Source organism: Tilletiopsis washingtonensis, assembly GCF_003144115.1.
Source record: "Tilletiopsis washingtonensis strain MCA 4186 unplaced genomic scaffold FA09scaffold_18, whole genome shotgun sequence".
In the NCBI taxonomy this organism is placed as follows: domain Eukaryota; kingdom Fungi; phylum Basidiomycota; class Exobasidiomycetes; order Entylomatales; genus Tilletiopsis; species Tilletiopsis washingtonensis.
The window spans coordinates 407,019-424,994 of NW_020312015.1; the positions used below are offsets into that span (position 1 = coordinate 407,019).

General features: G+C 67.4%; 6 protein-coding genes across 6 annotated transcripts; 3 read left to right on the forward strand and 3 right to left on the reverse strand.

Moving 5' to 3' along the window:
• Nucleotides 1–376: 376 nt before the first annotated feature.
• FA09DRAFT_98220 (hypothetical protein) lies at nt 377–1,378 on the reverse strand. The gene is made up of 2 exons (XM_025745931.1): nt 1,121–1,378; nt 377–1,061 (listed from the first exon to the last, which is right to left on the reverse strand). The coding sequence occupies exon 2, from the start codon at nt 1,054–1,056 to the stop codon at nt 436–438; it is 621 nt and encodes a 206-aa protein (XP_025596557.1). The 5' UTR covers nt 1,057–1,061; nt 1,121–1,378; the 3' UTR covers nt 377–435.
• An 811-nt stretch (nt 1,379–2,189) lies between these two features.
• On the forward strand, nt 2,190–5,477 carry FA09DRAFT_340466 (hypothetical protein; the record flags this gene model as incomplete). Its single annotated transcript, XM_025744319.1, has 11 exons — nt 2,190–2,432; nt 2,654–2,911; nt 3,036–3,626; nt 3,695–3,719; nt 3,823–3,864; nt 3,939–4,213; nt 4,287–4,470; nt 4,552–4,731; nt 4,809–5,074; nt 5,141–5,219; nt 5,314–5,477. The coding sequence occupies 11 exons, from the start codon at nt 2,190–2,192 to the stop codon at nt 5,475–5,477; spliced, it is 2,307 nt and encodes a 768-aa protein (XP_025596558.1).
• Nucleotides 5,478–5,594: 117 nt separating this feature from the next.
• FA09DRAFT_331512 (WD40 repeat-like protein) lies at nt 5,595–7,872 on the reverse strand. The gene is made up of 4 exons (XM_025743058.1): nt 7,507–7,872; nt 6,421–7,426; nt 6,165–6,331; nt 5,595–6,099 (listed from the first exon to the last, which is right to left on the reverse strand). Exons 1-4 carry the CDS (start codon nt 7,823–7,825, stop codon nt 5,726–5,728), a joined length of 1,866 nt encoding a protein of 621 aa, XP_025596559.1. The 5' UTR covers nt 7,826–7,872; the 3' UTR covers nt 5,595–5,725.
• Nucleotides 7,873–8,208: 336 nt separating this feature from the next.
• On the forward strand, nt 8,209–12,129 carry FA09DRAFT_344041 (Cse1-domain-containing protein; the record flags this gene model as incomplete). The annotated part of the gene is made up of 12 exons (XM_025744631.1): nt 8,209–8,953; nt 9,008–9,424; nt 9,519–9,720; nt 9,779–9,978; nt 10,047–10,193; nt 10,257–10,390; nt 10,447–10,562; nt 10,625–10,781; nt 10,841–11,479; nt 11,538–11,681; nt 11,738–11,984; nt 12,016–12,129. Exons 1-12 carry the CDS (start codon nt 8,342–8,344, stop codon nt 12,127–12,129), a joined length of 3,129 nt encoding a protein of 1,042 aa, XP_025596560.1. The 5' UTR covers nt 8,209–8,341.
• Nucleotides 12,130–12,211: 82 nt separating this feature from the next.
• Nucleotides 12,212–15,047, reverse strand: FA09DRAFT_331513 (hypothetical protein). The gene is made up of 9 exons (XM_025743059.1): nt 14,728–15,047; nt 14,501–14,670; nt 14,372–14,442; nt 14,163–14,312; nt 14,024–14,097; nt 13,865–13,974; nt 13,394–13,804; nt 12,953–13,336; nt 12,212–12,865 (listed from the first exon to the last, which is right to left on the reverse strand). The coding sequence occupies exons 1-9, from the start codon at nt 14,938–14,940 to the stop codon at nt 12,346–12,348; spliced, it is 2,103 nt and encodes a 700-aa protein (XP_025596561.1). The 5' UTR covers nt 14,941–15,047; the 3' UTR covers nt 12,212–12,345.
• A 1,291-nt stretch (nt 15,048–16,338) lies between these two features.
• FA09DRAFT_340470 (hypothetical protein) lies at nt 16,339–17,874 on the forward strand (the record flags this gene model as incomplete). The annotated part of the gene is made up of 1 exon (XM_025744320.1): nt 16,339–17,874. The coding sequence occupies one exon, from the start codon at nt 16,339–16,341 to the stop codon at nt 17,872–17,874; it is 1,536 nt and encodes a 511-aa protein (XP_025596562.1).
• Nucleotides 17,875–17,976: the final 102 nt, after the last annotated feature.

Sequence of the window (17,976 nt, forward strand, 5' to 3'; positions counted from 1 at the left end):
CCCCCCCCGTCGAGAAGATGGCCCACCGCAGCGGGCTGCCGCGCCTGCAATGCTCGTGCTGCGGCGCTGACGGCTGCGACGGCGCTTCCTTCCTTGCTGTGTCGCTGCTGCCCCGCCCCCCGCCACAGCCGCAGGCAAGCAGGCAAGCAGGCAACCGCACCCCTCTGGCTGCTCCTCGCGCCGCGGCTCTCTTGACACGTCCGCAGCGGCGTCTTGGGTCCGCGACCCGTCTTTGGCAACCGATGCCGGAACGACTGCGTCGTTTTGTTCCTAGCCGCAGCAACACTCTACGGCAGCGAGCTCCGCAAGTCAAATGAGCGGCTTCAATGTTGGGCAGCGGGCGCTCCTGCCGAAGGTCAAAGCGCGGGCACCAAAACGGGAGACGGAGCGCCACGCCAAAGGTACGAGAGCCCTCAGCACACTAGCTGGCGCTGTCTAGGTTGCCGTGGCAGCGCCGAGATGTAAGTCGAGTGTGCACTCTCTCGCGAGCAAAGAGCACCCCCTGCCGAGGTCGTGCCGTCGCCCCTTAGTGCAGCACGGAAGTGCCTCTTGTCGCCATTTGCGTGCGAAGGTCGCCGCTTGCACCGGCGGCGGCCGCCGCGTAGTCCGCCGCGCACGTAAGAGCGCTGACGACGAGAGGTCATCAAGCACAAGGGTGCCACTATCGAGCTGAGAGGCGCGGGCGACGGGCGGAGGAGGGTTGCTAGGCTGCGTGCTGCGTGCTGCCGCGGGTGCGGAAGGAATGAGGAGGCCGAGCACCGCACCGCCCGCCAGACATGCTCCAGAGGAGGCGGTGTTGGAGGAGAGCGGGGGCGGAAAAACGTGCTCCGCACGCACGCACGCACGCACGCACGCGCACGCACGCGGGTGACGGCCGACAGCCGCGCAGCACGAGCGATGGCCGCTGCCCGACGTGCAGGCGGCCGCAGCGGTGCAGGCCGCAGCACCAGCACGCAGCCTGCTTCTGGAGCAGCCGTGCAGAGCCAAGAGCGCTTTGTGCGCCGGTGGCATTCGCCAGGAGCCGCGCAGCGTTGCGGTCGCTGGCCTCGCTGGCATCGCTGCTGCTGGCGCACGGCGGTGAGTACGTGAGAGGAGACGCTGCTGCGCTGCTGTACTCTACCCTAGGCTGATGCTTGGCGCGCCAGAGGGCGGCGAGATCGCTGAGAGGCGGCCAAGAAACGCACGCCGGCGGCCGCGGCGAGAGCACCTCTCCTGCGCCCGCAGCCGCGCTCTTTCTCTCGGAGCCGCGCGAGGCGCCCGCTCGCGTCCCGCACGCGCGTCCGAGGAGGGCGAGGGGGCCGAGAGTGCCGCGTCTGCCGCCACGGCACTTGCGCCGTGTAGGCTGTTTTTGGCACGCGGCGGCGGGAGATCATCAAAGAGCGGGCAAGGAGAGCCGGAAGCTCGGCGTCTCCTCTCGGTGCGTGCGGCGGCGGCGTGCTGCGTCTGCTCACGCGAGTCGAGAGTCGAGACCGGCCGCGCAGCCACACGCGCAGATGCTGGACAGCAGCAAGCGCACGGCAGCGCCGCTCGAAGGCATCGGGCCCGGCGCCGGACGCGCGGCGGGTGACGCGCAGCGATGCAGGCCTCGACTCGCCGTCTTGATGCAGCGCCTGCAGCTGCTTGCATCGGCCGCCGCTGTCGCCGCTCGAGCGGCTCGCGGCTCCCAGTCCCTTGGCGGGGTACGCTCCTCTCTCTCTCTCTCACCACCCTCTGCCACCGCCTTCGCAGCCGCAGCCTCAGCCTCGGCCTCAGCGATCCGCTGTACCGCTGCACCTGCCAGCCGCATCCGCGCTCTCGCTTCTGGCCTGCCCGCGCGCTCTCCTCTGCCGCCGCTGGCGAAGTAAGTCGCCGCACTCCGCGCGCTGCGAGAAGCCCACCACTTGCCCGCCGCCGCGCTCATCTGCTGCCGGCGCCGCCCACTCGCCAGCTTTCGGTCTGCACGCATCTGCCCTCTGCCTCATTGTCGTCGCCGTCGCAGCGCAGCACAGCACAGCGCGCCTCTCCAACCTCGCAGCACGCTCCTCTACACCCCGTGCGCTCGCATCCGCCGCGCACTCGCGACAGCGCGCCGCAGCAGCGAACGCAGCGCCGCCCGGGGGAGCCGCTACCTTCACCCGCGCCGTCTCTCTGCGCTTGCGCCGCTCTCCTCCACCGCTTGCGCGTGGCGCTGCCACTCCCAGCCGCCAGCCATGCCGCCGCACCGCAGCGGCTCCGACGCGCCGCCGCAGATGCAGATGCACGGCTACACGTCCGTCGCGGCGCCTGGCTCTTCACGGCCACACCCGCAGCAGCAGCAGCAGCAGCAGTTTGGCTCGGAGTCGCCTGGCGGCGGCCGCGGCGGCGGCGGCGGAGGAGGCGATGACGATAGCATGGAGATGCACACCGGCGAAATCAAGAGCCAGCGCGCCTGTGTCAGCTGTAGGAGAAGCAAGGTGCGTAGAGTCGGGTGTAGGGCAGAGTGCGCAGGGCACGCGCTGCGGCAGGTCAGGAACGAGGGAGCTTGCACATGGGAAGCAGGAACAGAAACAGGAGCAGGAACAAAAGCGCAGCGAGGCAAACATGCGGCCACGGCACAGCTTGCTCGCGTTTGCGCTCTCTTGCTTCTGCACCTGCTGCTTCGAAGCCTACTCACCCATCTCTGCCCACCTCGCAGGTCAAGTGCATCCACACCGGCTCGCCGCCGTGTCGCCGGTGTGCCGACACGCGGCAAGAGTGCAAGTTCCGCCTGCGCGCCGACGACGAGACGTGGCGCGAAAAGACGGACGACACGCTGTCGCGCCTGGCGTCTGCCGTGGAGAGTCTGCTGCATCGCCCCGCCGCTGGCCCGTCGAGTGGAGGCGGCATGATGAATGGCGCGCCGCCTGCGCATGCGATTCCCATGCCGCCCAACGGCGCGCCGCATCATCGCGCTGTGAGCGCAGGATGGGCAGCGAGTCCGCCGCATCATCAGGTGCGTTGCTTGTTGCTGACAGCCATGCGCTACCGCTTGCTGACGGAGAGCTGTGCTCCTGGCTTTGCCCCCTCCCCCCACACAGCGACCGCCAGCGTCCTTTCCCAACTCCTCGCCCTCCTACTCCGACGCGCCGCCAATGGGCATGGCCGGTCCGGGCTCTCTGCATTCGAGCGGCGGCGGCGACCCCTCCTCCATGCCGACGCCTGATCATGAGCGTCCTTCTGGCGTCAATGCGCGATGGGAACGACCACACCCCTATCGTCGACCTACGCAGGCCGACGACGACGCGCGTGGGCCACCAGCAACGACGCCGGGCGGCTCCATACGTTCGCCGATCGCGCAGGCGCAGCCTACCTTTCGCCGGCTGGCGGCGCCGCCCATCGGGCAAGATCAGGCCTATCCCAGTCCGGCACTGCTGCACGTAGGCGCCACGTCTGCGCCCTTCTTCCTGCCGCAGAGCGGCGCCGTGGTGCGCTGGACGTGGGGCAGCAGCAGCGACTATGCCAAGGCGAACAACGCCATCGGGCGAGACGATCCGCGCCTCAATGCGATCAGCATGGGCGTGGTGCCGATGGAGCGAGCACGCGCACTCTACCAACTCTTTGCCGAGAAGCTGCAGCCGCATTGCTTTGGCTTTCCGACGTATCCGGCGAACGCGGACATGACGCCATTGGTGAGCGTTGTGCTGACGCCCCCCTACAGCGCCCTGGCTTGTTGTGCTGACGCTCTCGGCGTCGGCAGATCATCAGCGTGATCTTGATGTGTGGTGCGTGTCCCTGCGAAAGCAGACATGAGCCATCTTCCCCAGCCCCCTCCACCACCATCTCTCTCTACCACCGCCCTCGGCTGACACAGAGAACACACCACAGCTAGCATGCACGACCCAGCTTCGCGCGAGGAGTACTACGCCAGTGCGTGACACGACAGCAGCAGCTGCCGCTTCTTTGCCCCGGGGCTGACCCCCCCCCCCCTTCTTTCGCCACAGAGCTGAAGAACGACTGTCTGGAGACGATCAAGCCGGAGCAGACGGTCTCTGCCGACCTGCCGCTCGACCCCGAGTTTGGCATTGGCGTCGAGGAGATCACTGGCGCGTGCATTGCGGCGGCGTATCTGCCGTCGGCCGTGGCGCTGCGCATCGGCCACATCTGTCGCTGGTGGGCGCTGGGCTACTTCAAGCTCTTTGAGATCGAGCGCAACGTCACCCTCGGCGAATGCCTGACGATTCTGCCGCCGTTTCGACAGATCGACTTGGTCGACAAGGTGAGGCGCAGTGGGGTCGCGACGAGCGCACCAGCAATCGCACCACGTCTGACGCCATTTTGTTCTCGTGCAGCTTCGCGTCTGGCTGGCGGCCTATGTGGCCGAGGCACAGCAGTGCTTCATCGCCGACGTGCCCAGCATTGCTCCCGCGCAGAGTCCAGCTCCCTACATCGAAGCGCTGCGCTCTGCGTTTGCCGAGCAGCCGCAGAATGGCGACAAGGCGGCGAATGCAGCTAGCCGAGTGCCCCCTATGCCCGGTGAGCAACCTCGAACGGCCTGTCTGGCGCCAAGGCTGGCGGCTGTTCGACGAATCACTCTTGCTCACAAGTACGCGGTAGATCGACAGCTGGGAGCACACGCAGGGGTGCTGGCCGTCTTGTTGGCGGCGCAACAGACTCAGCGAGAAAGCAGAAACGCCTCGGGCACGCCGGCGCAGGCTGCCCGGCGAGTGTCGAATGCGTGGGGCGCGTATTTGGAGGAGATGGACCGCTGGCGCATGGAGGCTGCTGCTCTCGAAGGTGAGTGGTAGGGGGGGTGCCCTTCGTCGAAGAAGGCGCGCGCGACTGAACCGTTTGTGCGCGCGCACACGCAACAGATCTTTCGAGCTCGACGGCCTCGGCCATGGATCTCACTCTGACGTACCACCTGGCGCGCGCCCACATTGGCTCGCTGGCGCTGGAGCCCGAGGCGGGCATGCATCCGGCCGCCGCCGCCGCCGCCGCGTCGGACGGGCACTTTGCGCTGAGCCAGATCGCCGCCGTCGGCGCCGCAAAGGCCAGTGCGCTCTGGGCCCTCGAACTCGCAAGCAGCCGTGCGGCGTTCGGTGATCGATTGGCCTACCTGCCGACGTTCTATCACTTTGTGCGTGCAAACACGCTACCGGTGACTCGGCACCTACGCAGGCTGATCCCTCTCTGCTGTCAACAGCTTCTGTCGCACTGCGCTGGCTTCCTGCTGTTGCTCGTGCAGCGCAAGGGCCGCTTCATGCTCGCCAACGAGGGTCGCTGTGAGTTTGTAGTTGTGCAGGCAGCCCAGACTTTGCTTCTTGGCTGGCAGGCAGGGCCGCTGAAACCCTGGCTCTTCCTCTTCTTCGCTCCCAGATCTCCTCGAGAAAGTCGAGGCCTTCGTGCGCGTCTACGTCTTTGAGATCGCCGCGTACGCCGGGCCGCGTGGCGAGGCCGTCCTGCATCCGAGCTTCGCCACGTCCGAGGCCCTCTCGGCCGCGCTGCGCCACGTGCAGGCACAGAGCCGCATCTCTTCCTGACCGCGCCGCCCTCTGCAATTGCCCCTCCCCCCCCCCCCCCCAACTGGCACCCTTCATTCCTACCTTCCTCGCATACCACAGCTTTGCCCGGCGTCACCCATTGTCCCCTGAAGCATGTAGTCTTTGCAGCCTTCAAGTCATCTTTACCTCGCACAGGCGCTGCGCTCCGAGAGAGAGAGAAAGACCTGCTGCCCTCGCGTTTCACACACGGAGCTACAGCTGCTAGGGCCACTCGTACAAGGTTCCCATTAGGAGAGCGCGAGCGGAACGACGAGTGCGCCGTTGCGCGCCGCCGGCTGGCGCATCCAGCGGCCCAGTCTTGGCTCCTGTCCCAGCGCGACGACCAGGAGCGGGCTGCGTTCCTTCTTGGCCACGGGCTCCGCCGCCGTGCCATTGGCATCGCCATTCGCCTCCTCTGCCGGGCCCGGCACGTCGGACTCGGAGGAGGCAGTGGCTGCCGTAAGGCCGCCCCGCCGACGCCAGCTGGAGGCCAGGGGCGCCAGACGCGGTCGCACGAGCTGCAGACTGTTGACGAAGCCGACGGCGGGAACAGAGAACAGAAGAGAGAAGGTGCGCAGACCCTGGTCCAGGCCCCAGAGGCGTACTTCGCCGTCCCACGAGCCTTGCGCAGCGACAAGGTCAGCAGATGAGAGAGCAGGCCCGGCATTCGGGGGCACGCCTACTCACCGCTGGCGAAGACGTCAGAGTAGGGAAGACATGCTACGGCCGTGATGGCGCGCGGAGAAGGCGCAGAGCCAGTCGCCGTGCCGCCAGACGCAAGGGCGTCAAAGCCGTGCGCGGCAGCCTTTGTGTGCACGGGCTTCTTCTTTGACAGCGACCAGAGCGAGAGTGCGCTGTCGATCGAGAGAGAGAGAAGAGAGACGGGCGTGTTAGGGGATGCGCATGGCATCGTGCGCGAAGCGGCAAGCTCGCGTAGACTCACCCGCTGTCGCCGCCGCTGATGAAGCAGTGCTCGTCGACCATCGCCACGCACTCCACACTGCCCTCTACAATCTGCTCTCCCTCGTCCTTGTCCGCCTTCTCCCAGCTGCCGCCCTCGATGACCTCGCGCACGCGGCTGCGCGCGCCGGCGCGAAAGACGAGCTGGCTCTCGTCTCTGATCTTCCACCAGCGCACGGTGCGATCCCGGCCGCCCGCAGAGGCCGCCACTTCGCCGCGCAGCACACTGACGCTGAGCGCCGGCTCTTGGTGGCCGAAGAGCGTCTCGATGTAGGAGCGCTGCGTGCCGTCCCACAGCTTGAGCGTGCGGTCATTGCTGGCGCTCAACAGCTGGCTAGAGCCCATCTGGAACGCCAGCGCCGTCACTGCATCCTTGTGCCCGCCCAGGCCGCTGAGCCATCGTGGAGCCGGCGAGCTGGCAGCACGCTCTTCCCGTCGCAGGGCCAACGACGTGCTCGCGGTGATAGGCTCCAAAGACCACAGCGCGACTCGACGATCCGGGCCGCCCGAGGCGAGCAGGCTGGCGTCGTCGGTCAGCGCGAGGCTCCACACCTCGTCGGTATGCCCCTCTGCCTCTCCAACGACGGAGCTCGGCACAGCATTTGCTCCGCGTGCGCGAGCGGCGCGGCGCGCGGCTCCACTCTTGCGGCTGCTCGACGCACGAGGAGCAGGGGCGGCAGCGGCATCTTCGCCCGTCGTGGCGCGGCTGCGAGGCAGAGTGCGCGCCACCATGTGCCCGTCGCGCAGCGACCAGCGCACGATGGAGCCGTCCTTGGAGGCCGTGTAGAGGCTGTCGCTGCGCGACGAAGTCACGGCGCATGTGACGGAGAGCGAGTGGCCGCGCGTGGCGAGAATGCCGGCCGGCGCAGGGCGCTGCAGGCGCGAGGCAAGACGCAGATGCACGTGTGTGCCGTGCGACGAGGCCGACTTGGCGAGGCGAGAGGCAATGTTGGCCTCGTCGGCCGCAGCAGCATCAGCGTCGTTTGGGTCTGGAGCAAGGCGTCAGTACTGCGGCCGCCACACGTGGATGAAGGTGCACGCTGAGCATGAGGGCCCCTGGTCCACTCACCGACGTCGTCGCCGCGCATGCCCTCGACATACATGCGCGCCAGGCGGACGCGCGCCTCGGCCGGCGTCTCCTGCTCGTCCTCGTCCTCGCTGCGCACGCTGTGCTCGTACTCGTGGCGCAGGTCCATGCCCTCCACTGCGCCCTCGCCCTCGTCGGACTCGTCGCCGCCGGCATCTCGCGCCGGCTTGGTGGCGGCTGCCTTGCGCTGCGGTCGTGAGGCGGCGCGGCTGGAAGAGGCGCCGCCCTTGCCTCCTGAGCCCGAGGCGGCGGCGGCGGCGGCGGGCCGCTTGCGCTTGCGCTCGAAGAAGGAGTCGGGCATGGCGCGCCGGAGCAGAGGGAGCGAGGGCCACGCGCGGCAGCCGAGCGGGCGGGCGCGACGAGCGGCGCGGCAGCTGCACGCGCTTGATGCGGGGACGAGAGATGCAGGCAGCGACTGCTGGGCAGGAGCGCGGACGGCGGACGGAGGCCGGGCGAGTGTGTGTGTGAGGAGCCAAGAAGGCCAGCGGCGGGAGGCGCGCGAGAGGACGGGCGCGCACGGCAACTTTTAGCTTACGTAACGGCAGCGCGCGACCTTGGCCGCGCTTCCTCCCGCACGGCAGCCCAGCGAGAGCCTCAGCTGCTCTCTTCCGGCTCGGCCTGTCTGTGCGCCGCGCGCGGCGCTGCTGGGTGTTGGTCTGTTGATGAGCTCAGAGTCAGTCAGAGCGCGCCTCGCTCTCGTCCGACCCTCTCCCTCATCGAGACGCCCGCTCGCCTGCTGCGTCTTTGTTCAACACCTCCCTTCTCAGCCACCGCCGCCGCCCTCGCATCTGGCTGCCGTGCCCGCGCGCTCGCCGCCATGTCCGCGTCTGTCGACCTCGGCGCGCTGGCCACGCTCTTCCAGCAGACGCTCGAGCCGGCGCAGCGCAAGACGGCCGAGGCACACCTGACGCAGCTCGAGAGCAGTGCCGCCGCGTCGCTCTGCGGCACGCTGCTCGACCTCGTCGCGCAGCCCGGCGCCGCGCCCTCGGTGCGCCTCGCGGCGGCCATCAAGCTCAAGAACATGGCGCGCCGCGCGTGGGCCGAGGACGAGGAGAGCGAGGCCGCCGACTGCTCCCTCGTGCCGCCGGCGCAGCGCGACGTGCTCAAGCAGCGCCTCCTGCCGCTCATCGCCCAGCTCAGCAGCGGCGCGGCGCAGGCGGCCCAGAGCAGCGCCAGCCTGCGCCTGCAGCTGGCCGACTGCGTCGCCCTCATTGCCAACAAGGACTTTCCCGAGCGCTGGCCGACGCTCATCGACGAGCTCGTCTCGGGCCTCGCACTGCCGCCCGGCAGCCCGGCACTCTCGGCCGTGCTGCACACCGCCCACTCCATCTTCCGCCGATGGCGCGCCGCGTTCCGCTCCAACGAGCTCTACACGCAGATCATCTTTGTGCTGGACCGCTTCGCCTCGCCGTTCCTTGACCTGCTAAAGGTAAGCGGTGCTTTGTCTGGCGCAGCTGCCAAGTGCTCACTGGCTGCTCTCCAGCGCACGGACGAGGCGCTCGTCGCCTCTCCTCAGCCGCAGCCCGAAGTTGCCGCATCGCTCGTGCTCTGCCTACAGGTCTACCACGACCTGTCGGCCCAGGACCTGCCGCCCGCCTTCGAGGACAGCCTGTCGACCTTTATGCCTCTGCTTCTGCGCCACCTCAACCCCACCTCCGGCGACGCCTCCAGCCCCGGCGTGTACTCGCTGAACCCGGCGCTCGCGGCGCTCGAGGGCGACGCAGACGACACGAGCCCGGCGTCGCCGCAACGAGCTCGCGCAGAGATCTGCTCCATCGCAGAGCTCTACTCGCAGCGGTATCTGGATGCCTTTGGCGACTTTGTGCCGGCGTTTGTCAAGGGTGTGTGGGAGATGCTGGGCAATGAGGCAGTGTGCGGCAAGGGCGAGAAGTACGACCTGGTGAGTTGGCTCGAAGCGCCCCACGCGAACAGGCGCCGTGTGCGGCACACACCAATGTGCTGCGCGGATCGCTGAGGCCATCTGCCGTGCTCAGCTCGTGTCTCGCGCCATTTCGCTCCTCTCGACGATCGTGCGCATGCCTTCGCAGCGCAGCAACTTCGAGGCAGACGCGACCCTCGAGGCCTTTGTGCAGGCCATCATCCTGCCCAACATTGCGCTGCGCGAGGCCGACGAGGAGATGTTTGAGGATGAGCCGATGGAATGGGTGCGGCGCGAGTTCGCCAGCGAGGGTGGAGGTGGGTGCCAGAGATGCCAAACTCTGTTGAAGTGCGACTGACGCGATGCGGGTCGCAGAGAATGAGACTCGGCGACGAAGCGCCACGAGCTTCACTCGCGCGCTGCTGGAGCAGTTCTCGTCGCAGATCACCGCCATCATCAGCCGCTACGTGGGCCAGTTCCTGCAGGAGTACGCCGGCGACCGCAGCAAGTGGCGCGGCAAGGACACGGCCGTGTACTTGCTCAGCTCCATCGCCAGCACGGGCGGCACGACAATGGTGTGTGGCGCGCTGTTTGGGCGCGAGCTGTCGCATCTCGGGCTGACGCGCATCGCCAATCCGCTCAGCACGGCGCGTCGTCAATGAACAACCTCGTCGACGTCGTCCAGTTCTTCTCGGACCATGTGTTCGAGGACCTGCAGGCCGACGCCAGCACCGTGCACCCGATCCTGCAGGTCGACGCCATCAAGTACCTGCACACATTTCGGCAGCAGGCGAGTGCCGCCTGCGTGTGTCCGTGTGTGTCTGACGCCTGCTAACCTTCTCTCCACTTGCAGCTCACCAAGGAGCAGCTCCTCTCCGTGCTGCCGCTCCTTGTGCGGCATCTCGAGTCGCAGAACTACGTCACATGCTCGTACGCCGCCATCACCATCGAGCGCGTGCTGTTCATCAAGCAGGACCGGCGTCTGCTGTGAGTCATCTGCGGGCTAGACAGGCGCAGCTGGCACTCACGTATGGACCCTGCAGCTTCACCTCTGCCGACGTGCAGCCGTTCGCAGAGAGCATCCTCATGGCGCTTTTCCGCAACATCCAGAGCGGCGCAACGCCCGAGAAGCTGGCAGAGAACGACTACCTCATGAAGTGTGCGTCGCCTGCACTTGCACCATGCGGCCCGCTCCCTCGGCTGATGGCAGCGTGCGCGCAGGTGTCATGCGGGTCATCTTGACGTGTCGCGAGGCGCTGGCGCCCTTCCATCAGCCAATTCTCGAGCGCCTGACGGCCATCCTCGTCGAGATCTCCAAGAATCCCAGCAACCCGCGCTTCAGCCAGTTCTGCTTCGAGAGCATCTCGGCCCTCATCCGGTCCGTGTGCTGCGTCGCTGCGGCGCCTGGAGCACGCCTTGCTGATGCGCGCCCGACAGATACGTGACGGCCGCGGATGCCTCGGCAGTTGCCGGCTTCGAGCAGAGGCTCTCTGGGCCCTTCATGAACATCCTGCAGAACGACGTCACCGGTGAGACTCGCCTCTGCTGCTCGTCGTCGAAGTGGCGCTCACGCATCGCTTCGGGCCGGCCCGCAGAGTTTGCGCCCTACGTCTTCCAGGTGCTGTCGCAGATGCTCGAGCTGCACAAGGGCGACGCGATGCCGCAGTCGTACGTGGCGCTGCTGCCTTCGCTCCTCACGCCGACGCTGTGGCAATCTCGCGGCAACGTGCCTGCGCTCGTGCGTCTGCTGCAGGCCTTCCTGGCACGCGGCGGCGCCAAGATTGCGGCAAACAACCAGATCTCGCCGATCCTCGGCATCTACCAGCAGCTCATCTCCAGCCGCATCAACGACGAGTATGGCTTTGAGCTGCTGCAGAGTCTCTTTGCGAACGTGTCGGCCGCGCAGATGGACCAGTACAAGAAGGCCGTCCTCACGCTCATGCTGACGCGCCTGCAAACGAGCAAGACGGAAAAGTTCTCGCGCGGCTTCATTGGCTTCGTCGCCGAGTGGGCGTGCACGCAGCAGCCAGAGTATCCGGACTACGTCGTGCTTGCCTTTGATGCCGTGCAGCCTGGGTGAGCCGAGGTCGGGAACAGCAGCTCGAGACGGGAGGCTGACAATTGTCCTTGCCAGACTCTTCCCGCAGATTTTGCAAGGCGTCATCGTGCCCGACCTGAAGAAGATCCCGCAGCGCCGCCGGCGAGTGGTGGCCACGGGCCTGGCGCGTCTCCTGACGCAGGGCTCGGCCATGCTGTCGCCGCCAAACGTTGGCGCGTGGTGAGTCTTTGTCTGCGTCACTTACATCTCGAGTTGCGCTGACATGCGTCCACCAGGCCCGCTGCCATGGCCGCCGTGCTGCAGCTGCTGCAGGAGCAGGCCGTCGTCTCGACGGGCGGGCAGGCCGAGGAGGAGGAGATCTTTGCGCAGGACTGGGAGGACACGGGCTTCCAGGCCAGCTTCTCGGTGCTCGCCGCCTCGGCGGCGCCCGTGCGCGATGCGGCGGCGCCCTTTGCCGGCGCCGATGCGCGCGTCTTTCTCAGCCAGCAGCTTGCGGCTCTGAGGCGGCGCGATGCCGCACAGGTGCGCAAGGCTGGTACGATGGCGATGCAAGCGCATGGGGCTGACCCGCGCCTCTTTCCCAAAGGTGTCGCAGCTGCTCGCAGCCGTGCCGCGCGAGGTGCTCGAGCCATTCTCAGCGTTCATGGCACAGCGTGGCGATGCCTGAGGGGCGCCCGCACAGCGTGGCCCGGGCGGGTACGGACGATCGAGAGAGGCAAGAGTGTCACTAATATCAAGCATCACTGCTGCCTCACGCCGCTGGTGCCGAGTCCGTTGAAGATGTGGCATTGAGGCAGAGGGGGGCAGCAGAGGCAGATGGGTGGGGGAGGCAACGCGCGCGCGCGGAGTGGCTGAGTGGGTCCTGAGAGCGCGCCGCGCGGCTTCAGGCCGACTTGAAGCGCATGCGCCGCTTGGAGGGCGGCATGCGCGACACGATGAACTCGGCCGCGGCGCGCTGCTCCTCCGCCACGTCGGCGTCGCTGTGCTGCTGCTGGGCACTCTCGAGCAGCGCATCGAGCGCCTCTGCGGCGCGCGCGTGTGCGGCGAGGGCCAGGCCCGCGAGGCGATGCGGCAGGGGTCTTGCGAGGCCTTTCTGGCGCAGGGCACGCTTGAAGGTGAACTGCACGGGCGTGCCTTCCAGGTAGGCCTCGAGCGCCAGCGCCGCGGCCGCGTCGCTGGGCCCGAGCTGCTTGGAGGCAGCAGGCAGCGCGGCCACCCACACGCGCGCCAGGGCGTGGATGCGCTTCAGACGCGCATACGTGCCGTCGATGAGCGCCAGATGCACTCGCTCAATGAGCAGCGAAAGGCAAAGGCCCACAAGCCAGCCGGGCGGCGTGAAGAGGAAGAGCGCGGCAATGCCGCTGATGAGCAACAAGTGCGTCAGGAACGCAATGGGGAAGGCACTGCGCGGGGGTGCGTGCAGGCAGCGTCAGCGGGGCCGCAGCTTGGCGCGTGGCGAGACGCTGTCAGGCTGACGACGACACACTCACCAGAGACTCTTGGCGCTCGCCATGCTCTCCTCCTCGTGGCTGGCATAGCGCAGGCTGAGGCTGGCACCAATGACGTAGGCCGGCGCATAGACGAGCATGAGCGGCACCACGATGGGCAGCCGCACGGCGAGCTTGACGAGCTCGCGCACGAACACGAGCGTCGTCGGCACGAGGCGCGGCAGCGCCGCCTGCGCCGCGCGCGCATCGAGGTCGCTCTTGGCTGGCGAGCCGATGGCCGCGCGGTTCGAGGGCTTGAGGCGCCGAGCGATCTGATTGAGCGTGAAGACGTCGACTGATGCGGCGAGGGAGAAGGCCTGCAGCGAAAAGAGGGCGTCGAGGGCATTCTTGGCAGCCGGGTCGGACGAGTCCAGGAGCTTGATGAAGCTAGCAGTGCTGCGTCAGCAGCTGCAAGACGACGCGGCGCCAGCAGCATATACGCACGAGTTGGAGATCGTCACAAAGTCCTCGAGCGGAATGGTGTTTTGGCGCCACCAGATGAGTTCGCGCGCCATCTTGGTGGCGTGCCAATGCTTCCACGTGGGCGCATCGATGGTCAGCTTGTACAGCTCCTGCCCGATGCGGTCCGTCAGGCGCGCGACGGCACGCTTGGCGGCGGCCGCGGCGGCGTCGGCACCTGCGCCGTCGCCCACGCCCGGCGTGGGCGGCGCAGAGACGCCAGAGGCGCCGCCGGCCGTGTCGAGGCCGAGCCGCAGAGAGGAGCCGGGAAACGCAGGCGTGGCAGCGCCGTTCATCGTCGGCGCGCGCGGAGCGAAGTACTCGGCTTGCTCTGGCGGCGCGGCGCCAGAGAGGAACTCCTTGGTGTACTCGTCGACGGAGAAGACCTTGCCGAACCTGCGGAGCAAGCGACTCAGCATGCCGCCTGCAAGCTGCCCTTTCCCGCGCTCTTCTCACTGGAACACGGCCTCGCCGCGGAAGCGGCTCTTCTCGGTGTAGTTGATTGTGGCGGGCACGATGCGCAGCGACGTGTGCATCGGATCGCCCTCGCCCTCGAGCACCAGGTGCTGCTACGTGTCAGAGGAGGTCTTCATTCAGCACGCCAGCGCTGCTCACCTTTGCGAACTCGAGCGCCGCCCAAGCAGCGCCAGCCTTCATGCCATGGAGCCGATGCTCCGTGTACGAGCCGCCTGCGTGATGCAGCGTACATCAGTCTTGATGTCTTGCAGCGCACCCCCCCGCGCAGCGCACTGACCTTCGGGAAAGAGACCGATGGCCTCGCCAGCCTTCATGGCCTCAAACGTGCCCGCAAACAGATCCTGGTTGTTCTTCGTCTTGCGGTCGACCATGATGTTGCCCGACGAGTGCAGGATCCAGCGGAAGGGCTGCCGCTTGTACAGGCCGCCTGCATGTGGAGAGCTGGCCTCAGCAGGGGGGAGGTGGCAGCGGGCGCCTGGCACGTACGCTTGGCCCAGTAGTGGATGGGGCGCCGGTGCGGCAGGTGCGCGCTGATGACGGCGACGTCCATGATTGTGCTGCAACCCATGGCCTGAGCGGAGTGCATCCCATCTCCTCTCTCACACGTCCACTCACGAGAAGTGCGAGCAGCAGACGATGATTGGGCCCTGCTTGGGCACGTCGTCGCCGCCGATGACCTTGACGCGACTGAAGAAGTGGCTGGTGCAGCGCTCGCCGATGAAGCGCATGACGTTGTACATCGGCCCGAAGCCCGCGCCCGGCGGCGGGTTGAGCCGGCGGCGGCGCTGGCCAGCGTGGGTGGGTCAGCGGCGGGCTCTCGGCGGCGTGCGGAGGAGCCTCACCTTGAGCTTGGCGGGCGCCTCGGACGACACGGTGGCCTTGAGGCGCGGCGCAGCGCTGGGCGTGGTGGCAGCAGCAGCATCGGGCGTGGCCATGGGCGGCAGGAGCAGCCCGTCGAGCGCCAGCGCGGGCGTGGTGCCCTGCTGCAGCGGCGCGCCATTGGCGGCCAGATCGGCCGGCGTGACGCCGTCGGGCAGGCGCTGCGGCGCGGCCATGATGCGCGCAGGAGAGGCGAGGGGCGCAAGCGACGTAGAGCGCGGAGACGCGAGCAGTTGGCGGTGAAGAGACGGGCGCGAGGGTTAGCTGGACACGGGTGAGGGTGAGTGGCAGTCGAGAGGCGAGAGGCGAGGCGCGAGACACTCGCTTGTCGGCGGCGCGTCGCCCGTGTGGAGAAGGCGACGGGCGTGGGAAGCATCGAGCTCCGCCTCGGCCGCCTCGCTCTCGCGCCTCGGGCCGCCGGCTTGCACGCGCGGCGTGCGCACGTGCGAGAGCTGCCGCACCCGAGCGTCGCAATGACGTAGCACTCCGAGAGGCACCTCTCCGCCTGCTTGCTTCTCCTCTTGCCCATCAGCATCTGAAGGCCGCTGCACCTTCGTGCTGTAATGTTAAAGACGCTGCCGTACGCGGCGGGTCCAGGTCGCGATGACGCTCACGGCCGCGGTCAAGGCGGCGCCGACGTGCGGTCAGCGCGCGGAGTGGACGCTTGCGGCCAGCGCGGCGACGTGGACGCGCGCGTCTGACACGCTTCCTGCTGCTTTGCGCCGCCCGCAGGGCGGCGCTGGCGTCCTCCGGAAACTCGCATGGCCACAGCCCGGCGCTCAGGCCGTGCGCATGGCCGCAGATCGGTCAAGCGGGGCCCCAGCGGCCCGGGAGTACAACGGGTCGATTCTTAACGCAGATTCCGAATAGCTGCGCAGAAAGGGAGCGGGCTGCGGCGGTTTCGCGGCTCCCGGCGCTCGGGGCGCGCGCATGGCCGCAGATCGGTGACGCGGGGTCCTAGCGGCCTCAAAATGCTACGAGCCGATTCAGGAGAGGCTGCAGAGCATGAATAACTAGGTTTCAGGGTACAGGGAGGCGTAGGGACCGAGAAACCGCGATGTCGCGATTTCCGGGGCCCCTCAAGAATCCAAGCGCGATTAGCAGGCCCGCGCGTGAGAGACGCGTTCCGCGCGGGCACTGCGCGCCTGCCCCCGACGTCGGACGCCATCTTGCGGCGCGGGGGCACACTTTACCACGGATTACACAGCGGCGAGAGCGCCGGAAGGTCGCTGCACCCCCTAGGGGGTAGCATTCATTAAACTTGGAACAATACAGAGAAGATTAGCATTGCCCCTGCATAAGGATGACAATTTACGACAGTGAAAGGCCTAGCTCTGCTAGGAATTATGTTTTGTCTCAGCCGAGCAAAAAAAAAAACGTCCCTCGCCGTATGGCTGCCAATGTTCGGCGCGCACCTCGCCCGCCTGCTGGCCGCGTACGTGGCAGATCCAACCGCAGGGCCCTCGCTTGGCGCACAGCTTGCTCACGGAATCCACCAAGCGATGCTAGCCCGCGATCTGCTGCCTGCGCGCTTCCTCGTTCGTCGAGGGCGCGCCTGGCGTCGCATCAACGCCATGACCGCGTCGGCCTCCTTCCTCGATCGGGCGCTGTACACGTTGAAGGAGCTTCGCCTCGATCTCGTCGTCAACTGGGAGGTCATCACCACGGATGAGCTCCTCGCTCTGCCGTGGGTGCATCCGCTGTGGGGCTACGACTGGCCCGCAATGGTGCTGCGCGACGCCGCGTACTCTTTCCGTTCCGTCGCGAACTTCCTCTCGATAGCCGACGTGCTATGGTACCGCGGCTACGAGGATGGCGGCTACGACGCTTGGAGAAAATGGTGCTTCTACTCGCTGCCGATCACGCCCCCTTCACCTCGCGGCATCGACTTCAACTACCGTCGCTCGAGACTTGGACCTGCGAATCCGCGCGTCTTCAAACTCGCGGCCGGAACGCTCAAGAAGTCGCATTGGAACGCCTTTTGGCGCAACATGCACCCGAGAGCGCGCGAGCTCCTCACCGCCGCGGTGATCTCGTACGGCCCGCACGACGATTGGGCAGGCACGCACCGCGGCGTGCGCTCGCATGATCGGCCCCTTCGGCATCTCGACGCTGCGCACTACCTCTTCCCGTGGCGCTTTGCGACGTTCGCCGGCGTCCCCCTCGCGGAGTACACGGTCCGCAAGGGCCGCACGTTCCTCGCCGAAGCGGGAGCTCGCACCGCGATCGTCCCAGACTGGGACCTCAAGGGCGCAGCGGGAACGGCGGACGTGTGGCAGCGCACCTGGACGTCATCGCGTGCGCTGCCCGTCTCGCCAGCGGCGCTGAGTGACCTGTGGGTCTGCCTGCACCGGCGATGCTGGCTCTCGCAGATACACCTGCGACGCGCCAACTATGCGGACCGCGTCGAGCACGACGACAAAGACGACGACGCTCTGCTCCTGCCAGAGACTGCCGACGAGGACGACGCCTCCTCGGACATCGACGTCCAAGAGGCGCTGGCAGCTGGCCTGGACCGTCTCGACGACCACGACGATGACGAGGACGTCGGCGACGAGGATGACATCGTCGAAGCCGAACGACTCGAGCCAGAAGCAGGCGAGCCCGTGGCACCTGTGCCAGAACCGCCGCGCGTCGCCGACGTCATCTCCGTACCTCGGCAGACGGACGACGAGATCCTGCGGCGCGACTACCGCCTCGGCACCTGCCCAATGCGCCGCTGCGCTGCTCCCGACAGCGTCGCACACGGCTACGTCCAGTGCCCTGAGGTCCGGACTGTCTGGCTTCACGCGCTTCGCGTGCTCGACGAGCTGGCACCGGGGACCTTCCTGGCGTCGCCGTTCCGCACCGAGGACGTGATCCACGCCTGGCGAACACCACGTCGCCAAGATGTTGTGCCGCATCCGGAGCGCGTGGCGCTGTGGCAAGCCGTTGTCATCCACGTCATCAGTCGGCGTCGGCACGCCGCAATTGCTGCCTCCGCGCAAGCGTCGCAGCGGAAGGTCATCGATCTCTCCGACCGCGACGACGGCCTCAACCGCGAGATCCGACACGAGCTCATCAGCGGCCTTCTGCGCCAGCTTGATGCAGCGGTGCCCGGCAGTTGTTGACAGCGCAAAACACGCAAAACGTTTGTCGACGGCAGCCGTCTCGGCATCTGACCCCTCGCCCTGTGCGACGAGAGCCGGCTGCTTCGGCCCCGCGTCCCTCGC